This window comes from Sceloporus occidentalis, unplaced genomic scaffold, assembly GCF_023333645.1.
Source record: "Sceloporus occidentalis isolate IW3139 unplaced genomic scaffold, rSceOcc1.0.p SCAF_2, whole genome shotgun sequence".
NCBI lineage: Eukaryota > Metazoa > Chordata > Lepidosauria > Squamata > Phrynosomatidae > Sceloporus > Sceloporus occidentalis.
The window spans coordinates 42,907,983-42,930,653 of record NW_028316982.1 but is presented as its reverse complement, the minus strand read 5'-3'; the positions used below and the strand labels follow the sequence as shown (position 1 = coordinate 42,930,653).

The 22,671-nt window shown below is 41.1% G+C and overlaps 1 protein-coding gene across 2 annotated transcripts in view; it reads right to left on the bottom strand.

The window, feature by feature from the left end:
- The window catches only part of EPHA4 (EPH receptor A4), a 190,617-nt gene extending 170,187 nt beyond the window's left edge, over nt 1-20,430 (bottom strand). For both annotated transcript variants that reach the window (XM_089509243.1, XM_089509244.1), the window contains exons 1-3: nt 20,274-20,430; nt 16,551-16,618; nt 9,534-10,197 (exon numbers count right to left, since the gene is read on the bottom strand). In XM_089509243.1, coding sequence (XP_089365369.1) covers nt 9,534-10,197; nt 16,551-16,618; nt 20,274-20,388 — 847 coding nt within the window. In that variant the 5' untranslated portion in view covers nt 20,389-20,430. The remainder of the gene's footprint in view (nt 1-9,533; nt 10,198-16,550; nt 16,619-20,273) is intronic.
- Between the last annotated feature and the right edge of the window lie 2,241 nt (nt 20,431-22,671).

The window sequence follows — 22,671 nt, the reverse complement described above, 5'->3', positions numbered from 1 at the left end:
TTCTATGCTGAACCTAATAGCCATTAACTGGGAGTGGCAGTTACTGCAGTGAGCCCACTGGAATGCTGTGGCCTAAACCAAAAAAATTCTCAGACTGGGAAACAGGTGAGGGATACAGTGTGCCAGGCAGGAGCATCAGGTTCTGGATAAATGATAACACTAAGGTTATAGCATATTAGGTAATTAGGATGAATCACAGACTTCCATAACAGGTTTGAGGCTTTGGGATCAGGCAGGAAGTGTCTATCTGAACTAGAGGCAAGAATCATCAAAACACATTCATAGGTGGAGAGGAAAGAAAGAGTTCCCCTCCCACACTTGTTTACGATCTCCACTCTGCACTAGAACATGATTATTAATCCACAATTATTTACAGAACACATTATACTTTTGTATGGCCCTTGATATAATATAAAGAAGATAAATGCATGCCTGGAGGAGTTTACAGTCAGAGTCAGCTCTAACATTAGCCAAGCAGGCAGCAGATGCTCAGGGGCAGAGGAAATACTGGAGGAAAGAACTGTCTAAGTGCTACGCCACCTGTCTTGCACCTCCTAATCTAGCCTGTTTCCCTCAGGTCCAGTGGAAAACATTGTCCCATCCCCACTGTTGAAATAATATTCAGCTTCCTGTCTGGTCAGCATCAGTAAATGGAATGGGAGGGGACCATCTTCTCCTTTGCTTCAGATACAAATTGCCTTAGGTTATTCCTGCTTATTGTTTCAAATTATCAAGGAAGGCCAAAGGTGGAGGAGAAGACTATGGAAGCCTGAGTAAACAGGGAAAGGTATGGCTTCAGTGTAATTATAAAGCACGCGATTCATGAACCAGTACAACAGAAAAATAACATCTCTATCCATGCTCAGGTAAGCTCTGGTGTTTGGTGTGTGAATTGGGGCAAACCAGTTTTTATTCTTCCTGTCATCTGTTATTGCTGATGCTGTTGTGTGCCTTTAAGTAATTTTCAACTTATGGAGAACCTATCATGAGGTTTTCTTGGCAATATCTGTTCAGAGGGAATTTGTCTTTGTCTTCATCAGAGGCTGAAAAAATGTGATTTGCCCAAGATTGCCTAGTGGGTTCCCATGGTCAAGTGGGGATTTGAACCCTGGCCTCCAGAGTCATATTCTATCACTCAAACCGCTACACCATATTGATTCTCAGTCATCTATATGGTATAATAAGTTAGATTTCTGTCTTTGTACATTTCTTACTTCATAACATGAGAACGAAGGGAACGATTGCCATCCAAACTGGAAAGCATGTTTGAGATGGTCTGAATTAAAGAAGGAGGAGGAGGAGCAGCAGCAGCAGCTATGAGGCATATATGAAATTGACTTTGGTGGGGCCTAGCTGGGGGGACCTCAGTTATGTTTTCCTTGGATTTTCAATGAATTTGGAAGGCACGTTTGGAATGGTTTGTCTTAAATACAGGCAAATAGTGCATACAAAATTTACTTGTGGAGCCTAATGTGCACCCTAACTCTATCTATGTCTACAGTACAATGTGAGAAATCATGTGAAAGATTGTGATGAGTTTCTGAAATTATCTTTTTGTAAACTTAACTATCTGAGTAAAATCTAATACTCTGTCAGTCTGGACAGATTTTGAGGGGACGTTTGGGTTATTCTAATGTAACACACAGGCTACATGTCATACACAAAATTCAACTTACAGAATTGTTTCTTTGATTCATATAAAACAGTAGATTTGGTGGCCGATTAGGAGAAGCCAGATCTTTCAAGGGCAACTGAGACTAATGTACAATACAAGGAACATTTGTGCACTGAAAGATAATCATACACCACAGTGGTCCAAACCACTAACAGTGGTTAAGGATTATGCAGAGCAATAATACGAGATGGTGCAACTAGTAATAAATATTTGACACACTCCTTAGCTGTTTTACATCTTTTTGCATGTCTGAATTGATTGGTTAAATATATAGGATAGTTTTTAAAAGTCATTTTAGGGGGGTGGGGGGATGATATTTTGTCCAGCCAGAAAGTTCCCTTTACAGAAGCATGGACCCTCAACCAGGGATCTAACTGGTAATACTTGCAAGGACTTAATCATAATAAGTCTGTATGAATAAGGCTCTTACTTTGCAACTGCTGTTTCTTACTCACAGAATTTTACAAAGTATCCATAAAACAGTCTCTTCTGCTTCTCTCATTTTTTTAAAAAAGGAAAAAAGTGGTGGGGTTGCTGCACAATGTCTTCTAAGCAGTGCTCCTAACTGCCCTCCACCTAGAACCCCCACAGTAACACAGTAACACTCCAGGCTCAGAACATTTTCTCTTGATTTATTTCTTTCCTTTAGGTTTCTTTTCTTTTAAATTTTATTTTCAAATTGTATTTTGCATTTCCGGGTCAGGATCAGGGGAACTTTAAATACTGAGATATATATATATATATATATATATATATATATGTGAATGTAATGAAATAAAGAATGAATTTCCTAACGTGTGTTCATGACCTCACTGGGATAGCTAAAAAGGCCTTTTTGGGGAAAGGGAGATTAAGGTTTCACGCAAGTGACTGTCATGTGTCCATTTTTCTCAGGAGACAATGACTTCTCCTGAGAGGCTCAGCCAAAAACACAGGCCAAAGAAGAGATGCCTTTTGGTATTATTTAATCCTAATAGCCTTTCCAATTATACTTGGAAGCAAAGGGTCTCACTTCCTCCAATGCTGCTCAGGAATCTGCACGTTTCTTTGTTGTTTTAAACCTCTGCTTAATTATGCCACACGGCCTGACACTCTGCAGTTTACTGCTCTGTGAAATTAACTTTGAGTTAAACGCTAATTGCACATCAAAAAGCTTTGTGTGCATATTCACAGGGGGCAAAAAAATCTGCCCTTTACTGTTCGTTAGGGAAAACAGATCTAGTATGGAATTAGGTCCCAATTTCAGACTGTTGATTTATAACACACAAAATGAAAACAGTACATATCCTTTGGGGGGGTTTTGGGGGGGAAGAATGAAAGACAGACATGCTGCATACGTGCTGCCTTGTGTTTACATTTAATCAATAAACCTTTCGGCCAATCTGTCCCAAGCAAATCCTGGATCCTGTAATAAAATGTAGTTGGATATTACTGCAGGCAACAGATCTTCAGTGGCAGTAAAAAAATCTTAACCTGTCAAAGGGTTGTTCACTTATTTTACAACAGATAAAGAGCTCTCATCTCTTTTTGGAGATGTTTCACATGTTTTGGTAAAGTAATTTCATTTAATTTGATCATATATATACATATATACACCATTACCAACATCACTGGGTACTCTATAATTTCAACTCCCTATGCATCCTGCTTGATTTATGGCTGCTAATCCCATTTGATTTATGCCTGCTCAATAAAAACAACAGAATAGAAACTCCTCTTTTGGAAGATACACTGCTAAACAACATGATGTTAATTTGTGATGAGAAATCAAGGTGTTCCTGCTGTGGCATTTACCTAAGTTGAATTGCAGCCAGTGTGACTTTTATTTACATGACTTTGAGACTTTTCACACACAAAGTCAAGGTGTGAAGGTTTTTACCTGACTGCTATGTACTGACAGGCTGTGCTTTCCCCATAAGTAAAGAAATCTCAAGCCACACTCCTGTGGAGGAAGGACTGGACAACAAAGAGAAATACTGTTCAAATATCACACTTCCCTATCTCTGAAACAAAGACCTTAAGTCAAAATGGAATTGATTTGCATGAAATCCAAGACTGGGATCTACATAATAAATAGATGGAGCTTCTCCTCAGGACTTCCAAAGGAAGCGCTTATCTCCTTTGTCAAAGTGGGAAATGGGGGGACTACTTTGCATGAGGATGTATACAAAATATGCAAATGAAGAATCTGCTGCATGCAAAATGGCAAAATGGCCAGACAGCTGACAATCCTCCATTCACAGGGGAAATTTCTTCAGCCTCCGGTGGGAGCAAATGGGAACGAAACCAACATGTTTGCTTCCCAGGGAGAGTGAAGCAGATCCTGCATATTCATAAAGTGACCATTTAGTCATGGAAGTGTTAATTATTTCCAGCTCATGAAACTATGTGACCTCACCTGCTCCCACAAACAATATCAAAAGAAGGAAGCCTAATCAGATGAATTTAGAGTAGATTTTGATCTCAAAAGTTGAAAATCGAGCAAGAGAAGGATGAGAGAAATAGATTCAAAAGATGTAATGGATGAAGTCTTCTTTTATCATCTGTCTTTCCAGTTACAATAAAGATCTAAGATCAGTGGACCATACTATTAGACACAGATAAATAACTTAGGAAAAGCCAGGCTGTGTTTCTATAATCGATCCTACAAGTTAGAATGTTTGTTTTTGATTTTGTACACTAAATGGGAACGTCCAATATATTCTTCATGAACATTAGATAAGGTCAACCAAAAGTTTGCTATAGGTCACATAGTAAAGAAAGCGGGGTACACAATACAATATATTTTAGTGGCAAATCCCCCAGCTGTACTGGGGGAAAGGGTGTCCAATAAGAAATCTCTATCAACACATACCTCAGTTTAGCTCTACATAATTTTATTTTCTAAAGGTTTAAAAAAAAACAACTCAAAATTTAATATATACACATGTTGCAATTCTATCTTAACTATTCAAATGTAACCCCTACTGATTTTAATGAGACAACCTCAGTGGGGCTCACTTTTTAGTAAAAGGAACAGGACAGTGCCATAAAACAATGCATTGTTATAGCACACACAGGGAGAGAAACCACAAGAAACAAACACCTGGTTTATGAATCAAATTGTACTGATCGGACTTTTCTGGATATATCTAAAGGTTCATCTGCACAGTTACCTAGCACCGGATTATCTGAGAGACCTCCTACAGAGCAAACTGAGCCTTAAGGTCATCTCATGAAACCCTCTTGTTAGTGCAACAGACACACAAGGTCCATTCTATCATAATTCAGACCTGAATATTTAGGGTGGTGGTACCTACCATGCACAATTTCCCACCTGGTATTAAACATGCACTGGCAATCGTTATTTCTAGGTGCACATTGAGCACAAGCCCTCCCAAGTAGTTTAGCCTATTATGCATTTTATTCATATACCATTCATCCAGTAAATACTGAATATTGATTTCATGTATTGGTTTTATGTTATGTTTTATGATTTGTGTAGACTGTTTTGAAATTGGTAGCTGTAAGTGGTTAATAAATGCTTGTACATAATAAATAAATATAATACTCATGGCCAGCATTCATTGATTTGAAAAAAATATACGGCTGTAAAATTATGGAATTGCCATCATGCATACTGAATAGGCATCCATATTTTTAAAGACTGTATTTAGTAGGAGAAAGGATTGTCCTCTGTAAGAACAATAAGCAATCCCTTTTCTCCTGGTGCAAAAAATAAAAATAAAAAAATAACTGAAACTCGGAAAAATTTGAATGTTTGTATGACATACATTACTGAAGCTTAAAAATCCAAAGACCGAAGGAAAATGCCAAAACTGGCAACAAGAAGCTGTTTTCAAAGCAATATTAAACTTGGTGGTTTTTCTGCTGAATAGCCTGAACCAAATTCATATAATCTAAAAAATGGGTCCAGTTGTGAAATTCTGAACAGTTGGGATTGTTATGTAAACTGTAACCAAAAAAATCTAACTTTATAATGCACTAACACTAAACAGTGTACATAAAATGTAACTTTCCAGTTTCACAGATAGCATCACAGCAGTTATAAAAGGCTAACATTCTATTACTTGCTTGATTTACAATTTACTTTGCTTTTTCCGTGTACTATAATCTTCTTAGCTTGATAAGGATATTAAGTAACAAAAATCAAAAACACATTGTATTCATGTGTAACAAAACAATTTCAATCACAAGGATACATTTTAGCAAAAGAGTATCCACATTTTAGGTAATTACCTTAGACATGAGATATGTTTAAAAGATAAGGTAATTTCATGTTTCATTAATAATATTTTCCATTTTTCTTTTCTTTTCAGAATACAAAGCTATTGGCAAATGGCTTTGAAAACCAAGTGTGAATCCCTTTATACAACTTCCAACCAACAGAAGGAAAGATCTCAAAACATTTACCTCTTATTTTATACCCATAAGCATCAAAAAGGATATATATTGCAAAGTTACTCAGGTTTGGGAATCCCTTTTTGTATACTCTAGTTTTTAAAAAATAAATAAATACTGCGGCTTTCTGCTTCCCTAGTCTTTTGTGACTACTGCAAAGTCTCAAGGGAATCATTTTCCTTCAGTCCAACCACTCAGCAGGTTCAAGTTTCTGTTAACCTCAATCACACATTCCTCTTACTTAACACTCATTTTTTTCACCAAAGAGGCAAAAGAGGAAAATGGGGAAAACACTTGGAAAAAAACCCTTGAGTTCCAGAAAATGTTATTCAAGATCAAGAAACTGAATGAACTGGCAGCTGCTCTGGGGACAAGCCAGACATCACCTGGCAGACTCAGTATATTTTTTAAAAAAACAATCAGCATACGCCACAGGAGGACAGCAAACCAAGAGGAAATGTCATTCCACCCCCCCCCCCCAAGGTTCTAAAGACTCCAGCAGATGAGCAGTGTTAGATCTCGGAACAACAGGGACACTCTCTGCCCCATTATCCACCCTGCCCATTTTTACCAACAAACCTTGTCGAGCTTTTAAGATCTTAATCAATCTTAACTCTGACCTCGGGATCACAAGAGGAAGATGGATGAGGAAGCAAATGATCTTTGACCTCATCTTGCATTTGTCCTGCCCCAGCCAGCATGCCAAAAAACAATTGGGGTGGACCCTGTTCACAAACCTCTAAGTCTCAGGTCAGTGGTGTCCTTTTCTAAACCTTTGTGTACTTGAGATGGCTTTCTTCTCTTATGGCAGTTTTCCGGGTCCATGACAACAGTTTCTCCCCAACTCTGCCCAGTAAACCTTGACATAAAATTATTTTTAAAGAAAAAATAAACTTTAAAGACATGTTGAATAACTGACCAGAGGGAGGAGGATGTTCTTGGATTCAGAGACAACAGAAGTGTTCTGCTTTTTTTTTTACAAAAGTTATAAGCAGCCGGTTTCATTGGCTTTACATAGTGATGTTCAGATACTAAGCTATGCCTCTGAAAGAGTGTCTGGATTCCAGGTCATTCACTTCACCAGCACACTAACAAAATACATAGTTTGGATTCAGAACAAACAAAAGCAAAGCCTAGATACAGGGAACAGTGTGGGTGCACACAAGCTTGTGGTTCCATCATGGGGTTGGAAGGAAGATACAATATTCTATAATGAGACCAGAAGCAAAATTGATGAAAGGACTAAAAATTATTTCCACTGGGGTACTCATGTTAGTATCTTGCTGCAAAACGAGCAAATAGTCTGTGGCATTTTAAAGATAAACAAATTTTAACTGGCATAAGCTTTTGCTGCATTTCATGAACTGCACTGCAATCCACAAAAGTTTATGGGGTGGGGTGAGGTTGTGTTAGCCTTTAAGGTGCCTCAAAAATAGTTATTTTAATTGGTTTTTTTGTTCTACAGCTGAAGAGTGCTTACTGCCTCAGGAACTTTTTAATGGGATGATTTAATATGATAGACACAAAAGACAAAAGGGTTCTTTCTTCCTTTATATATGATCTCATCAGGATTTGTCATTAACCTGAGTTGTGTATAATCAAGTTTCTTAAGTCCAGTAAAGCATGAGAGAGTTTCCAGGTACTTTCTCTAAAGATATTGATTTCAACAACCTGCTGCTTTTCCCCCTTTTTCACGGCCCACACGGTGTGTCCTTCTCCCAAAACATCATGTTGTGACTTCTGTACACCGCTCTACTTGTCATTTGATTAGAGTAGATAATGTGTGGGTCACTGACTTAAGGAGTGTTTTAATTCTGCATCAATCAGGGTTAGCCAATACTGCTTTAACACCCCCTTTGGTAGAATGCAAAGTAATCTCTGAGCAAAAGGGAACATTCCACTTCTCACTGCCCCCCATAGTCTGAGCCACATATTTTTTGTTTAAAAAAAGATCTCTTTCTAGAATTGTTCCTTTCCAAACCAGGAAAAAAACCAGTAAAATCTAAAAAATTATCCTAGACACTGATGGTCTCCTGAAAATATCCATTCAGCCTGACATCTGTCTGTTGGAAACAATTTATTTGTCCTTGACATGCAAAGATTTCTTGCTCTTGCCCACTCTGCGACAGAATAATTTACTCTAGACATGGTGCCCTGTCATTAAGCTATTCATTTGTCAATTCTCACTCCAACCCATCATAATTGTGTTGCCAATAAGATATGCTCAGCCGTTCTTCCCTTACTGGCACGCTGATGAAAATGTGATCACCAAGGAAGAACTGCCTTCCTGCCAGTGCATAACACTGAACTTCCCATTGCCCATAAATGATCATATAAAGCAATTCCAGTAGACTGTTCCTTTGGTGTCATTCTATACCTGTTTTTTGTAGGGTGGAGGATGGAGAACCAGACTGATGTTTCTTTCTGTCCATTATCTCTCTCATCAGCTTGTCTCTATCATTTTAAAGTGATTAAACAACTGGCCAAAGGAAAGTGCAATTAAGGTGACTCAGACCATGCATTGCTGGGCCCAATTCAGTCTTGTTTTTTAGCAATATATACAAAGTCACCCATTTTGATCTTGATCAGATTGATCTTGAGCATGTGCCTAAAAGTGTCACCAAGTCCATAATCAGTAGTAGACTACTTATAAAATCATGATAATGTAGAACTAAAAATCATAGGGGCTCACAAGGGAGATTTAAATCTCTCCCTCTTTTTTCTTTCCGATAAGCTGCCTTTTATACCAACCTTAATCCCTAATTCTGCAGAGGATAGGGAAAGGAGGGGGCATACAGATGACTTCTTGCATTTCTTAGAGTCTCCTAGCCTGATTCTTTGTAATGGAAACAATAGAGACTTTCTGAGAAATAAAAATATTTCACAAAAGCAGACATGTCATGTATTTATGGATTATTTAGTGCCAAAATTCTCAAATGAGATGCTAAAGAGTTAGTACTTAAGGGCCTAATAGAACCACAAAAAGAAGTGTGAATAAGAAGAGAACTGATGCATTTTATTCCAGACAAATTTCCTGATGCTGATGCATTTTATTCCAGATAAATTTCCCTTGTCATTACACACAAACACCCATGTGCACGTGTGAAATAATTTTGCTATCATTATTAAGAGGGAGAAAAGTCCTGCCACTTTAAACAATGATGGCTCTGATACATGACTTACACAGACATTTAAATATGGCATAAGCCAGCTCTGATCTACACTTGGATGGCAAATGTGTTCTCCCTTCTGCTGGTGATGGCAGTGCCATTTGTTCTGACAGTATTACACACTCTTTAGCCCTGCCACCTGGAACTGGGGACTTCCTCATTAGACCCCACCATCCTGCTGCATCCTACAGGGACTGTTAATTACTGGCTTTCTTCCATTTACTCTCATCTCTGATTCAATTATATACACCAACCTCTAATGAACTGTACAATGCAGAGGGGCTTACCTTGGCATTCTCCATTACGCTCTTCATACCCAGCATTGCATAGGCAGTTCCCAATGGGAACTAGCCATTCACCATCTGCCCCACAGTACATTTTTGGCACATCCTTCTCTTCAGAATTGTTGACACATGAACCACGAACTTCCACCAGAGAAGAGGTATCAGCCCCAGTGATAGTGTCTGGAAACTGAGCCAAGTTGCGGACTGTCAATGGACACTTTTTGTAGAAAACACGGACAGACACCAAGGCAATGCATGCCCCAACATCCTGGAAAGCCAGGTAAAATCCCTTCTTGCTCAGTGGTCCCACATCACGTATCTCTGTATTGAGTTTCATGATCCGGTCACCAATGTCCACCTGTGTGAAGCTTTCATCAGCAGCAATAGTGTCAATCTTTGCAAACTGGCTTTCCCGAATAAAGCGTTCCTTGTCATTGCTTGACTCATAGTAATAGAGATTAAAAGTCTCTTTGCAAGTTCCCATGACACCTGGCAGGCTGTTGCAGTCTCTTAGTGTGAACTTGATTTCAATATAAACCCTCTGAGCCCCTTCTCGTGGAATCCAATCAGTTCGTAACCAATTGTTCTGACTTGGCTCCATCACATTGCAGACTTGATACGTGCGGATGGGAGTATTTTTCTCATCCATAATGCTCACTTCCTCCCACTGGAAAGAATCAAAAGAATAAACATGAAATAATATCATATGAAAAGTAGAAACAAATGAGAAAACTTCATGTATGCTTCCCTTCAGTCATAAACAGAATGAACATATTAATTCAAGGCACATAGGAAGCTTAGAATACCTGAACTAAATAAATCTGCATACTAAGAGCAAATGCATGTTTTAAAACCAATCTACTTCAAGATCTCAGGGAAATGAGATGTTTCAAATTAGCAGAAGAAATGGCAGATCTGCTAACAACCTCCCCCCCTTTTTTTTCCTATATGTCCTAAACAGACTGGACTCTACTAGTAGTTTTGTAAAACTAAAAAGGAACCAGAACAGGTATGCAGCCTGAATATGCATTCTCTTCTGCATCAGGGATGTAGCTGGGGGGGGGGGGGAGGTTCTTGGGGTCCGGACTGCCCCCCTTCCATTAGAAAAATGAATGGTGTGTGCTGCTGTGCTGCTGCACCCAAGCCCCATTATAATGGTGGCACTTAGTCTGGACCCCCCTTTCTCAAAATCCTAGCTACGTCCCTGTCTGTATCCAGACATTTGAGCAAAATGAAAAGATATAAGGCTAACTAGGAGTAAATCTCATTGGGTTCAATGAGACTTAATCACACGTGACTGTATAGGATTGGTAATCCAAGAAACTTGTCCAGAATCCTGAATATCATCAGTGAAAAAACATAAAGAACAAAATCATGTTTTCACATTAAGAGTTTGATACATGACAGTACATCAGGTTACCATCTGTTTGTTCAAAGCAGTTTGCATACATTATCTGTGGCCATAAAGAGTCATACCTCTGTGATAGAACACCCCTTGGAAAAGTTGCCCTTTTGGACTACCAAAATCCCCCAGCCATCATGGTCATCTCCAAAATTATTTTTCCCCAGCACCATTGTAAGCATATGCTTTTCTTGCAACATATCTTAGATTTGATTTCCATCATCTTCAGGTAGATTTTCTCTTGTCTAAACCACAAGACAGCTGCTGCCAGTCCATGTGGAGAACAATGAATTCATTGGGCCAGTTATGTGATTAATACAGAATTATTTCTGCTGTTTTTCCTATTTCAATTTCCCCCACAATTGTCTTTAAATACCGAATAAAGCATTCCTTGCCAGTATTATGCCTATAATAATGGGGATGGTTAAGAGGAAGGGAGAAGATTAGAAGATTTATATTTATTTTATTTTGTTTATAATCCACTTTTTTCCCAATGTTAGGACTCAAGGTGGCTAACAGGATATTTAAAACAATACAGATAAAACAAATACAAATACATTTCAAAAGTATAAATATAACTTTGAAAAAACAATCAAGGAATTTATAAAGTTAAAACATATTAAACATTTAAATAGTAAGCTGCATTAAAAAAAGATATATTAATAAATAAAAAAACTATATACAAACATTAAAATCTGAATCACACAGCATTTAAAAGCCCAACCCTTGTCAATCTGGAAAAAAAAAACTGATGGCACAAAAATGTCTTATCTGCCACCAAAAGGAGAGGAGGGATGGGACCATCCTGTCCTCTCTAGGGAGGGAGTGTCAAAGTGGGAGCAAGCACAGAGAAGGCCATCTTCTTTGTTCTTACCAAACAAGACTGAAAGAGTAGAGGGATAAAGAGAAGGGCCTCTCCAGTTGATCTTAGAGTTCTAATGGGCTCATAAAGAGAGACTCATTTCTTCAAATAACCTGGACCCAAGCTATATAGGGCTTAATAGGATGACACCTTGCCACTGAAGGCTTTTTTTTTTTTTTTAGCAGAAGTGAACCATGATATTCTAAGATCACAATTTTAGAACATAGGAAAGTCACCTTTTTTCTCTCTCTCCCCTTTTCAACCAGTAATGCTTCTGGCTGAAAGACTTCTGAAAACTGTGATTTAAAAAATAGCTTTTCTAGGCTATGGGACAATTCCCATTCCTGCCAACAGAGCCCTTATATTCCATAAAACACCCAAAGGACCTGGTTATGCTTAGCTATTACATTACATCAATTTACTGTCCTTCTGTAGTTTCCAGAGCTGGTCTTTATGCCCAGCCCATGCCATTTCCACCTGTTTAACCATATTTGGCTTGGACAGACTATAGAGCGAATGGCTGCCCGTCTATGAATATTTAATGTGCATGACCTCAGCAGAGGGTTAGCTCCACCTATGAAAGCATATGAAGAGTGACACAGGATAATAATGACAATTTTTAATCCATAACGATGTGTAAGGCTTTGGTCTTCAATGCAAGACATAGGAACCCTCCTTGAACAATCTCAGTGGAACTAGTATGTCCCAATACTTCTATTTGCACCCAGTGTTCTTGTTCTAAGCCATTCTATTCCAACTTCAGATGCCTCAGGACAAAACATTCTATATTCTCAAAGAACTGTAATGAAGGAACAGCCCATGCCTCAGAAATCCATTCCACATAACTGACACACACCAAGGGTGGGCGGGTGGTTGTCTTCACTCAGCTGAGTCCAACACTGAAGCCTCGATTAAGAATGAATTTGATTCTGTATTACTCTGCACTGTTGCGGCAGGAGTGTGATGAACATATCATAAAAGAAACGAACAGTGGAAGTGGCCCCTAAGAGCTCAAGGGGAGGGAGTTAAATGAGATTATGCTAATCACATGATACAGGAGAGAAAGCAACTGCTGTGCCTTTTTCTGTCTCTCCATTTTGAAAAAGAAGCACGTTCTGCTAAATTAAGGTTCAAAGACTGGGGGTGGTGGGTTGACTTTTTCCCTTTTATGCACAGACTCTGGAGATTTCAGGCTTGACAACAAAGAACATGGGGCAAAAACTGGAATAAGGTTATCATGTAACTTTCAGGGACTTCTTAACAATGAGCTGTTAAGCCTACAATCCTGCAAGCACCTTACTGGAAGTAAGCGCCACTGAACTCAATTGGACTTCCTTCTGAGGAGGCATGAGAATGGCCTTAAATGTGCATATGAAAATGGACATTAGACTCCTCAGCTTGCCCTTTAATAAATTCTGTCATAACTGTAAAAGATTGTACATGAAAGTGCACTTTAGCTTAAAAAGAGCATCGAGGATAGCTGGATCCACTTATAGATCTGTAGCAGTTAACACTAAGAATCTCCAGAGCTGAGAAGATAATACTAGAGTTATTGCCAAGAGATACTTGTAAATTCAAAAGAGGAGGGAGGGAGGGAATAAATCAATACTCATTGTGTCAAACTGTGTCATCGATAGCCGGGAAAACTGGAAAGCCATCTATCAATGTAAAATGCTACGATGACATGAACAACAGAGTTCTCTAATTTACAGCTGCTACGAAATAGGTATTATGTTACAGTGCTTTGCCCTTTATAATCTATTGCTTTCCACTATATCATCCTATGGGGGCAGGGAGGGCAAAGGGAAGAGAAGAGGGAAATAAGAACCATCAATGGGATTTCCTTTTGCATGTTTACACAAAAGACAACTCAAGTTATAGAGTTGGTCTAAAGGCTATTGAAGTCTGTGAAAAGAACACAGCTACATTCAGTGTCTTCGCTACAAAATTCCTTCCCCCCCCCCCACCTTTTTTCCCCCAGCAGAGAGATTCTTTGCATTTTTAATTTGGTATTCACCTCAGCATTAGACCTAAACAGCTAAACAGAATAGAAGTTGCACATTTTCAACAAATATAAAACAGTATCATTATTATCATTACCATCACCAGCATCTACCAGAATACCAAATGTGTGGTCACAGACAAAGCATTTGTGTGTGTGTAGTTATTTGCAATGAAAGGGGGGGGGGACTTTTCAGCTTTCTAAAACAACTCTTCTCGTGGTTTAATAATCCACAGTAAAGCATTCCAAACCTAGCATTTTCTTTCAACTGTGAATTTTAAAAGGTAAATCATTAATTAAATTTATAATGTAACACATTCATTCCTCTCGGGCTTCTATAGATTTAGTAATAGCTCTATTCACTGCTAAAGTGGCCTATTTTTATCTCCAGTGTCTCATATTAACACATAAAATACTTCACACTTCAGGAATGACCTGCTCTGGATCTATAAAATGGGGGCTTTGCAACATACAGTGAGCCTACACACATAAAAGGAAAGAGAGCCAATTTTTGAAGGCTACATCTTTGGGCAATCTTGAAACAGAGGTAGAGAGGGATTGAAGGGGAGAAAGAGTCAGGAAGACAGGGAAATGTCCCCCAACCAGTGTTTTTAAAGAAATCTGTAGCATATGAAGCTGTTTTTAAAATATATATTTTCTGAAGACTGGAAAACAAATTGTGTCCTCGGATTTTTTTTACACCTAACTTTAAGAAATACGTGTATATAGCCTTAGTAAAAACACAAAAGCTCTCAATATTTCTCCCAGTATTTAAGATTTCAAGAATGTAAGTTAATCATCCAGACACACAGAGAGAAATAAAACAGAGACACCTTGCTAGTTCATTTTAAACAAACAATTTCCTCTTCCAATCTATTAGGTTACTGACTTTATTCAAAATGATTCTGTTTGAATCTGCAGAAGGAATGCCCCTGGGTGCACCAAAAGAAAGCCTAATTCATTGACCTTTCCAAGGTATAGGATTAACTGGGATGCCTGACTCTCACTGAGATAAAGCTGTACCTTCCCCTACTGTCAAAAGATGAGGGCAATTGCCTGCAATCAGCAGTGAATGTGTGCTGTCTCCATTGCCAGAGGCCTGCCAATCATTTGCTATTTAATGGTGGGGGGAAGGAATGGTTTTTGGGACAGCACTGTGTGCATAGGCAAAGCACAACTTGACTGCAGTCAAGTTCAGGAGAGCAACAATAGGAGCAAGACTATCCTCCATTTTCCCATGATAGGGCTAATTCTGAACTTATGCATAATGCATTCCTAAATAAACAGCCTCACATTCCTTCCATTTGCCACCACTTCTTCTCCTCTCTCCTTCTTCATCTTCTTTTTTAATTACAGGAACAAGGAACATTAACCTACAGTATATTTCATTAACACACTGAAGGAATCTGACTTTGTGTTTATTATATACGTATCTAGTAATGTTTTAAGACTTTCGTTTGTAATTATTTGGACTTAGTTAAGCATGAACTGTTTGGCTTTAAGCGCCGTGAAAAGAGGTTTCAATTTAATTTTAAAGGGATTTAAGTGTATTTGAATGGAGCTGAGAATGCCACTTTCACTGCTGGCATTCAACTGCCCCCCACCCCTTGAAATGCTTCTTAATATTCACCCTGTGCGTGTGGCAATGAAAACAAGGTTATGTTTTTCTTAATTAATAAAATTCCTCACCCCATGACATGTTGAGTATTCTTGGTTACCCAAAACATACGCTAAAAATTACAGGCCATTCACAGCTCCTCACCACCAGTGTGGACTGGCCACATGCTATTTATCTATAAATCCTCCACTAAATTAAGAGTGAAGGTCTGTGTAGAGCTGACTAAGCTGAGATCCTGTTCTCTCCTGGTATCCAAATCTGCAAATGTGTTAAACATTCCCCATTCACCAATGGATTAGCCCAAGCTCTTGTTCTGCTTCTCTTTGTACAATACATTGCTACCCCCCCTCAAAAAAGGAGACACTTTGACAGATGTAAAAAAAGAACAAGAATAAGGAAACTTGTGAAAGAGACTATAATCTCGGAAAGCATCTGTTTTTGCTCACTGAAAAGGTAAATCTGTTAATGACAGTTGCTTCACATCTCTGGGTTTGTCTTATTTTAACTCTTACTGTATTAAAACATTAAAGTATATTTTTGTAGATAGCAGGTGTGCTCACTACTACTGTGAAATGGCATACAATTGTAAAAATTGGGCAACAGCCAGATGTTTGGACTTTCAGTGAAACAATTGTACAAAGAATAAATATTAGCATTATTTAAAAAAATATTGGCAGGAAATAGGCATGGGTCTCTAGTCAATCACCAAATACTTTAAATATCTAGGGCTGCAATCTTATGCACACTTACCTTGGGAATAATTCCCATGCGGTTCTTACTTCTAAATAAACAAAAACAACCCGAAAGCAATTTTACTAGAAAGTAAATCACATTGAACTAAATATTGTATAATTTACTTCTGAAGGAACATGCTTAGGACTGGATAATAAAATACATGCTCCTTGATCAAACTTCTTTTGAGAAAGTGTCTTTTCACTCCTAACAGTTCTTCCATGACAGAGCAAGCCACAGGGGAGGATAAAATTTCTGTAACAAAGTGTAATTCACATCATAGTCCAGGAAAGAAATCTGACCTGGTTCCCTCAATCAACAACAATTGTGCCATTAAGATTCACCAGAAACTTAACTAATCATTCTCTTTAGCTTTTATGATTAGACAGAGAGTCAAAACTTACCCCTCCTTCCAATGGACTTGCTATCCAACCAAGCTCACCCTGAACTGATCTGGAATCCAACAGAGTAACTGCAAAAAAGAGGGGTATGGGGATACCAATATATAAATATTAAGTTCCACTTAATAATAAAGTTAAGGCTGAGTTTTAGAGAACATCATTTGACTGTTTCTACATGTGAGAACGACAAAGATACTAGTCAAGCACAATTTAAATCAAACCTCTGCCCTCCATCTTGAAAGCCAGGCCAATGCAAGCATGGATTTCTTTTAATTGTAAGTCAGAAGATTGCTCTTAAAACAACAAACAAGCACCCTTTGTAAATATGAACCAGATAAATGCACAATTCTATGCACATCTATCCAACAGTAAATCTTGCTGAATTCAGTAAGACTTGCAGCTGAAGAAATGCTTTTATCCTGCCAAAAATAATTGGACTTTAGCTATGTGCAACAATAAAGTTATTTTAATGCAACATTTTTTAAAAAATTATTTTGTGAAACCAACAGTACTTGCAGTGTTTCGCTGTAATGGCAGTACCCCCCACCACACTCTGCTACAAGGCAAATCACTTTTAATAGCCTCATGTTGTAAATAACATGACAGCATGATGGGCCATAGAGCCTAGGGGCCACCTAGTGATTCTCTGTGGTTTTGGACTCCAATTTGAATTCAGCCTTGTTCCATTTACAGCATTCTCTGAACCACAGGCGACTGCAGAAAAGATCTTCCAAAGGCACTGCTCTGGCAGTTTTACCACTTGCATCCAAAATAGGATCCAAGAGAAATATTACTATTAGAGAGCAGCCATTTTTATTAGGTTTCTCAATGTTATATACAGCACAGTCCTGGGGAAGTGTAATCAAAGGGAAGTCCCACTGTGGTAAATAAGATGTACTCCTAAGTTGGAGACCACACAGCACAGATCCCAAAAGAGCCCCACCGAGTTTAATAGGATTGGCTCACTGATCAATATGTTTAGGGTTGTAGCCTTTGAGATACAAAGCTGAAGGGACAGGTGAATATACACCTGAGGGCAAGGCGAGATTTAACATACCATCCTCTTATAGGATGACTGAATTTCATTTGCTTTGTGACAAGTGCCCTGGGCCTAAATCCAAGTGCCAGTCCCAGTAAGTTAGGGTCAGCTTTCTATTCTGCTATTGATTCAGTGGGTCTTCTCGACTTGGGTCTCACAACTGCATTTAGCCCCATTGCTCTTTTGATCTGTGGCTTCCATCAGTGAAACGCACACCTCAACGCACATCTCTTACAAAAGGATCTTCGAATGTCAGATCAGAGGTTATATAACTTGAAATTTAGCTGATTCCAAATGGATGCGATAGGTGCCAACCAAAGCTCAGCATTTTTTTTATGGGAGAGAAGTGGCCTTAGCCCAGCATGTTGTGTCCCCCTTCTTACAGTGTGGGTGTCTAAGGATAAGTGTAAGGCAGGGTATCAAGTTTATTTCCAGTCTAGCTTTCCCGCTTTCCCTTCCTAGCTAGGAGAGAGACTGAGTGTCTGGGGAAAGGAGCGGAGGGGTGCCAGCAGCTTGGGAGACAGAGGCTGGGAGGAAGGACCACAAAACAAACAGCTTGCCCTTCCACCCTCCACCACCGTCATATGCTGCGCTGCCTCCCAGAGCCTCCTGTTCACAATGTTGTGTGTTAAGAGTGAAAAATGGCTCCCCTGGTGCAGATCTGATTTCAAAGATGCCAGGACAGATTCATGGACACCTCAGCTGCTCCCTTTGCCTTCCCAAGGGTGGGCGACCCTGTAAAACCACAGGTTGCTTATTATTATTATTGTTGTTGTTGTTGTTGTTGTTGTTGAAATAAATCACCAATCAAGGCTCTGCCCAAGTGGGATGGCTTCTTAAAATGGGCATCGTTTAACCAGGGAAGGAGGTCCATTCCGTGATGACAATTCTGATTTTGGAGAAGATGCCAAATATTGTGCTATTGTCTGCCCCAGTGCTGGAGTCTGCTGCTTCTGCATCATAGAGGCCAATGCTTAAATAATATATCCCAAACCCTTGGATTAAGAGACAAATGACAGAGCCCCCCACCCCCCACCCCCCAAAAAAGGTAGGGATGTGTGGCAAAAGTAGTGGAACTGGAGAGAAAGAAGAAGAGGGCTGCAAAACTCTTCTGATCCTTGGTCAGCCAGTGGCAAAGCAGCCTCCCAAACTCCCATGGCTTCTCCAAGTTGCCAGCGCTTGCTGCTTTTGTGTATTTGAGTTCTGCGCCAGGTGATTCTTTTCAAGCATTGCCATTCAGAGAGGACTAGGGTTGCAGGAGGAGGGGCGCAGGACAAATTATTGGAGCAAAAATTGGTCGAGGGGATCCCTTCTTTCCTCTCCTATATAAGGGAGAGAGGTAGGTGTGCAGGAAAGCTGGCATGCTCTAGCTCTGTCTAACACACACGCTACTCCAGCAGCGTCCAGGCCACCTTGACGCCTGAAGTCGGGGCCCAGGCCGAGCGAAACCCGCGTGTCTCCGCATTCACACGTACGCGTGTTTCCCCTCCAAAACCATTCCTTTCTATCGTTGTCTTTCGTCCCCTTCCTCGAGGAGATCGTGATTTATTTTACAGGCAAGGTCCCAGTTGGCAGACTAGCAGCTACTGAAGGTAGGAAAGCGAGGGATGAAGGAAAGAGAGAAGGAAGGAAAGAGAGCGGATGGAAGGCAGAAAAGGAAAGGAGAGAGAGAGAGAGAAAGGAAGGCATCCTCTTCTATTGGGGGGAGACCATGGAGAAGTTCAAGGCGAAGGGCCAGAATTAGTCATTGATTTTATATATAGCCGCAGCGCAGGGAATCCAGGGCTGCATCCGCACTGTAGAAGTAATCCAGGTTAACACCACTTTAAGAGCCCTGGCTCAATCCTATGGAATCCGGTGCCGCGACAAACTCCACGTCCCCGAATTCCATAGCATTGAGCCGTGGCCCTTAAAGTGGTGTCAACCCGGATTACTTCTACAGTGCGGATGCAGCCCAAGTGAAGGTCCCCGGAGGGTTTAAAGGGGACCGAGGAGAGTCCAACTTCGAGTTCCCGACCGGGAAAAAGGAAAGCAGGATCGTCGCATGGAACAATGAATTCAAAGCAAAACCCAAAAGGGATCGGAGGCGGCGAGGGACGGAGAGGAGAGGAAGACCTCGCCGGGTCCCTGGACTCGGGATGCCTTCCCTTGGAACACCGATGGTCTGGCCCAGGATGGAGGGCAGCGAAGGACTCTCTCTCTCTCTCTCTCTCATACGTACACACACACAATATCGCCAGGCACTGAATCTCCCCAGGGAAAAAAGAGGGGAAAACGAACTCGGGATCGGAGCGGGACACCCGCGCAAAGGCAGAAAGGGACTCCCAGCGCCGGGCCTTCCTCCTCCTCCTCCTCCCTTTTTCCTCCTCCTCTTCTTCCTCCCCCTTCTTCACCTTCTTCCTTCTCCTTTTCCTACTCCCCCTTTTTCCTATTCTTCGTCCTCTTCCCTTTCTTCTTCCTATTCTTCCTCCTCCTCTTCCTCTTTCTCCTCCATTTCCACCTTGTCTTTCTCCTCCTCATTCCGCTTCTTCCTCCTCTTCTTCGTCATAATAATAATATTTTTTTCTTAATATCCCGCCTCTCTCCTTCTTCTTCTTCCTCCTCCTCCTCCTCCTTCCTCCTCTTTTTCCTCTTCCTCCTCCCTTTCCACCTTCTCTTCCTCTTCTTCCTTCCTCCTCTTCACTCACCTTCATTGGCGGGATAGACCCGGGAGCCGGTGACCCCTTCGCAGATCCCCACCAGGAGCGAGGCCAGAGCGACGGAGACAATCCCAGCAGCAGAGGCAGCAGAGGCAGCAGCCATGGTGGGCTTTGGGGACGCCGGCTCCGCTGGTGCTTTTGCTGCTGCTGCTGCTGCTGCTGGCGCTGCTTCCCCAGTAGCCGCCTCCTCCTTCTCCTCCTCCTCTTCTATCCCAGTGGAATAAATGCTTACATCGGGAGGGCAGCGGGCTGTAGACATTGCCAAGGGGGCGGGGCCGTGACGTCTCGCTGTCCCTCAAGGAAAACCCGCCAATCGGAGGCGCCCCTGGACGGCTAAGCCCCGCCCAGGTCCGCCCCCGTCTCAACTTGAAGAGGAGCAGGAGGAAGAGGGAGTCCTCCAAGGGGTCCTCTAAAGTTGGGACCAAGGAGGCTTTGGACATTCTTCCTCTCGTAAAGTATAACAAGACCCCAGATCCAGCAGCCCTGGATCCCTGGATGGGTCCAAGCCAAGTGCTTCGCCTGATGAAGAAGCCAGTGGAGCTTGGAAAGCTTGCCACATAGACTGGAAGCCTTTGGCTTGGACCCATCAAGGAATCCTGGGCTGCGGGATCTGGGTCTTTTTACTACTACTCCCCCCAAAAGAGTGAGACTTTAATGGATTTGGGGTGTTCTTCTCCATCCCTAATAGCAAGACTTTCATGTCGGACCCTGCTTTTCGACTCTGGAAAGGAATCTCGTGCTTCTAACTCCAGAGGCAAGAACGGTCTTCCCGGCTGCAGCTATCCCTTATTTTTTTCTTTCTCTTCTTCCTTTGCTTCAAGGGTCCCTTCTTTAAAACTCTCTCTCTCACACACAAGGATACTCATCATCATCATCATCATCATCATGAGAAGAGCAAGGCCGATCGCCGACGCTTTCGCTAGATTTCACCCTCTCCTTTTTCTTTTCCGTGCTCCATCCCTTTCTCTTGCAAAAAGTGAAGAAAGACGCCGTCGACGCGGGACATCTCTCGAGAAATATATATAGATACAACCAATATATATATATACACACACACACACACACACCCCTATATATATATATAGGAAATGTTCTGTATCGTCTCTAGACGGTTGTGGTTGGTGTCAGAAAAACGACTGAGTGTTTTTGGACATTGAAAATATTTGTCTTTTGGGGATTTTGTTGTCTCTACTCCACCATTCCTGGCTTCAGCATCTTCTTGATCCATCCTAAGAAAGGACCCCAATAGAGATGTTCTTCCCACTCCTTCATGGGAGCTGGCGAGGAAATCCGGGTCATTTGGATCGTGTCCTTATTTTTATATTTAAACCTCCATCTTTGCAGGAGTGAGGAGCAAGTCTAGGATCCGGGGGGAAATAAAACAGAATAAAAATAAAAATAAAATGAAGGGGGCGGAATCCCTCTTGAGAAATGAGTAGGGCTAAAGGGAAAGCAATGAAGAGGTCCTTAAAGCATCACTATTTCGCCTCAAAGAGAAATCCACACCGAGGAAGTCTGTGTGTGTGTGTGTGTGTGTAGGGTTTGTGGGGGGGGGGAGAAAAATTGAGAGATAGAGACTCTGCTTTGCTTGCCAGATCCAAAGCAGCCAGGCAGAGCTCTCTCTTTCCTTCCTCCTTGCAACGGCTTAATTTGGGGAGGGATCGCGCTCCCACTGCGGGACTTCCATGATCAGGTTCGGTAGAAGCCATTCCAGCTACTTTGGCCAGCGCGCCCACACACAAAAACACTTGGGGGTTGTTTTCCCTCTCCCGTTCTTCCGGTTCTGGGTTCGAAAGCACCCCCAGATGCTTTTAAAAAGAGAGAGACTGCATCTCAGCCTCTGGTTGCATGGAGCCACTCGCGGAGCAGAGCAGAGCCCAGTGTTTCCCAACCTGAAGCAACAGCGCCCCCTGGCGGCATGCGCCTCCGCGGAGAGCAAGTACTAGACAAAGACGTCAATGTGACAAGCTGCCTTTCGGAAAGAAAAGTAAAAGAAGGGGGGGGGGCAAGGGTTGCTTAGGAAATCTTTCCCCATCCCCCCCCCACACATACTCCCACCTCCTCCCTCTTTCCCATCCCCAACCATGGAAGGGCTGCATAAATAACACATTTTGTCAAGCACCATCCTCCTGTTCTTCTTAGATCTCCTTGAGAGAGGAAAATGAGGAATGCTGGCTACAGTACTGCACCTACTGCTAACCAGTTTCTGGGTTTCTTTAAAGAAGAATCAGAATCATTATCAGAAGGAGGAGAAACCTTGATTCATTTATAAGATTCTTTACGGCTGCAAAAAACTATTTTTGTAGTGTGCCTTTAAGTCATTTCTGACTTATGGGATTTATGGTGACCCTAAGGGCATCGTAGGTGTTCATCCCACAAAGGAGAT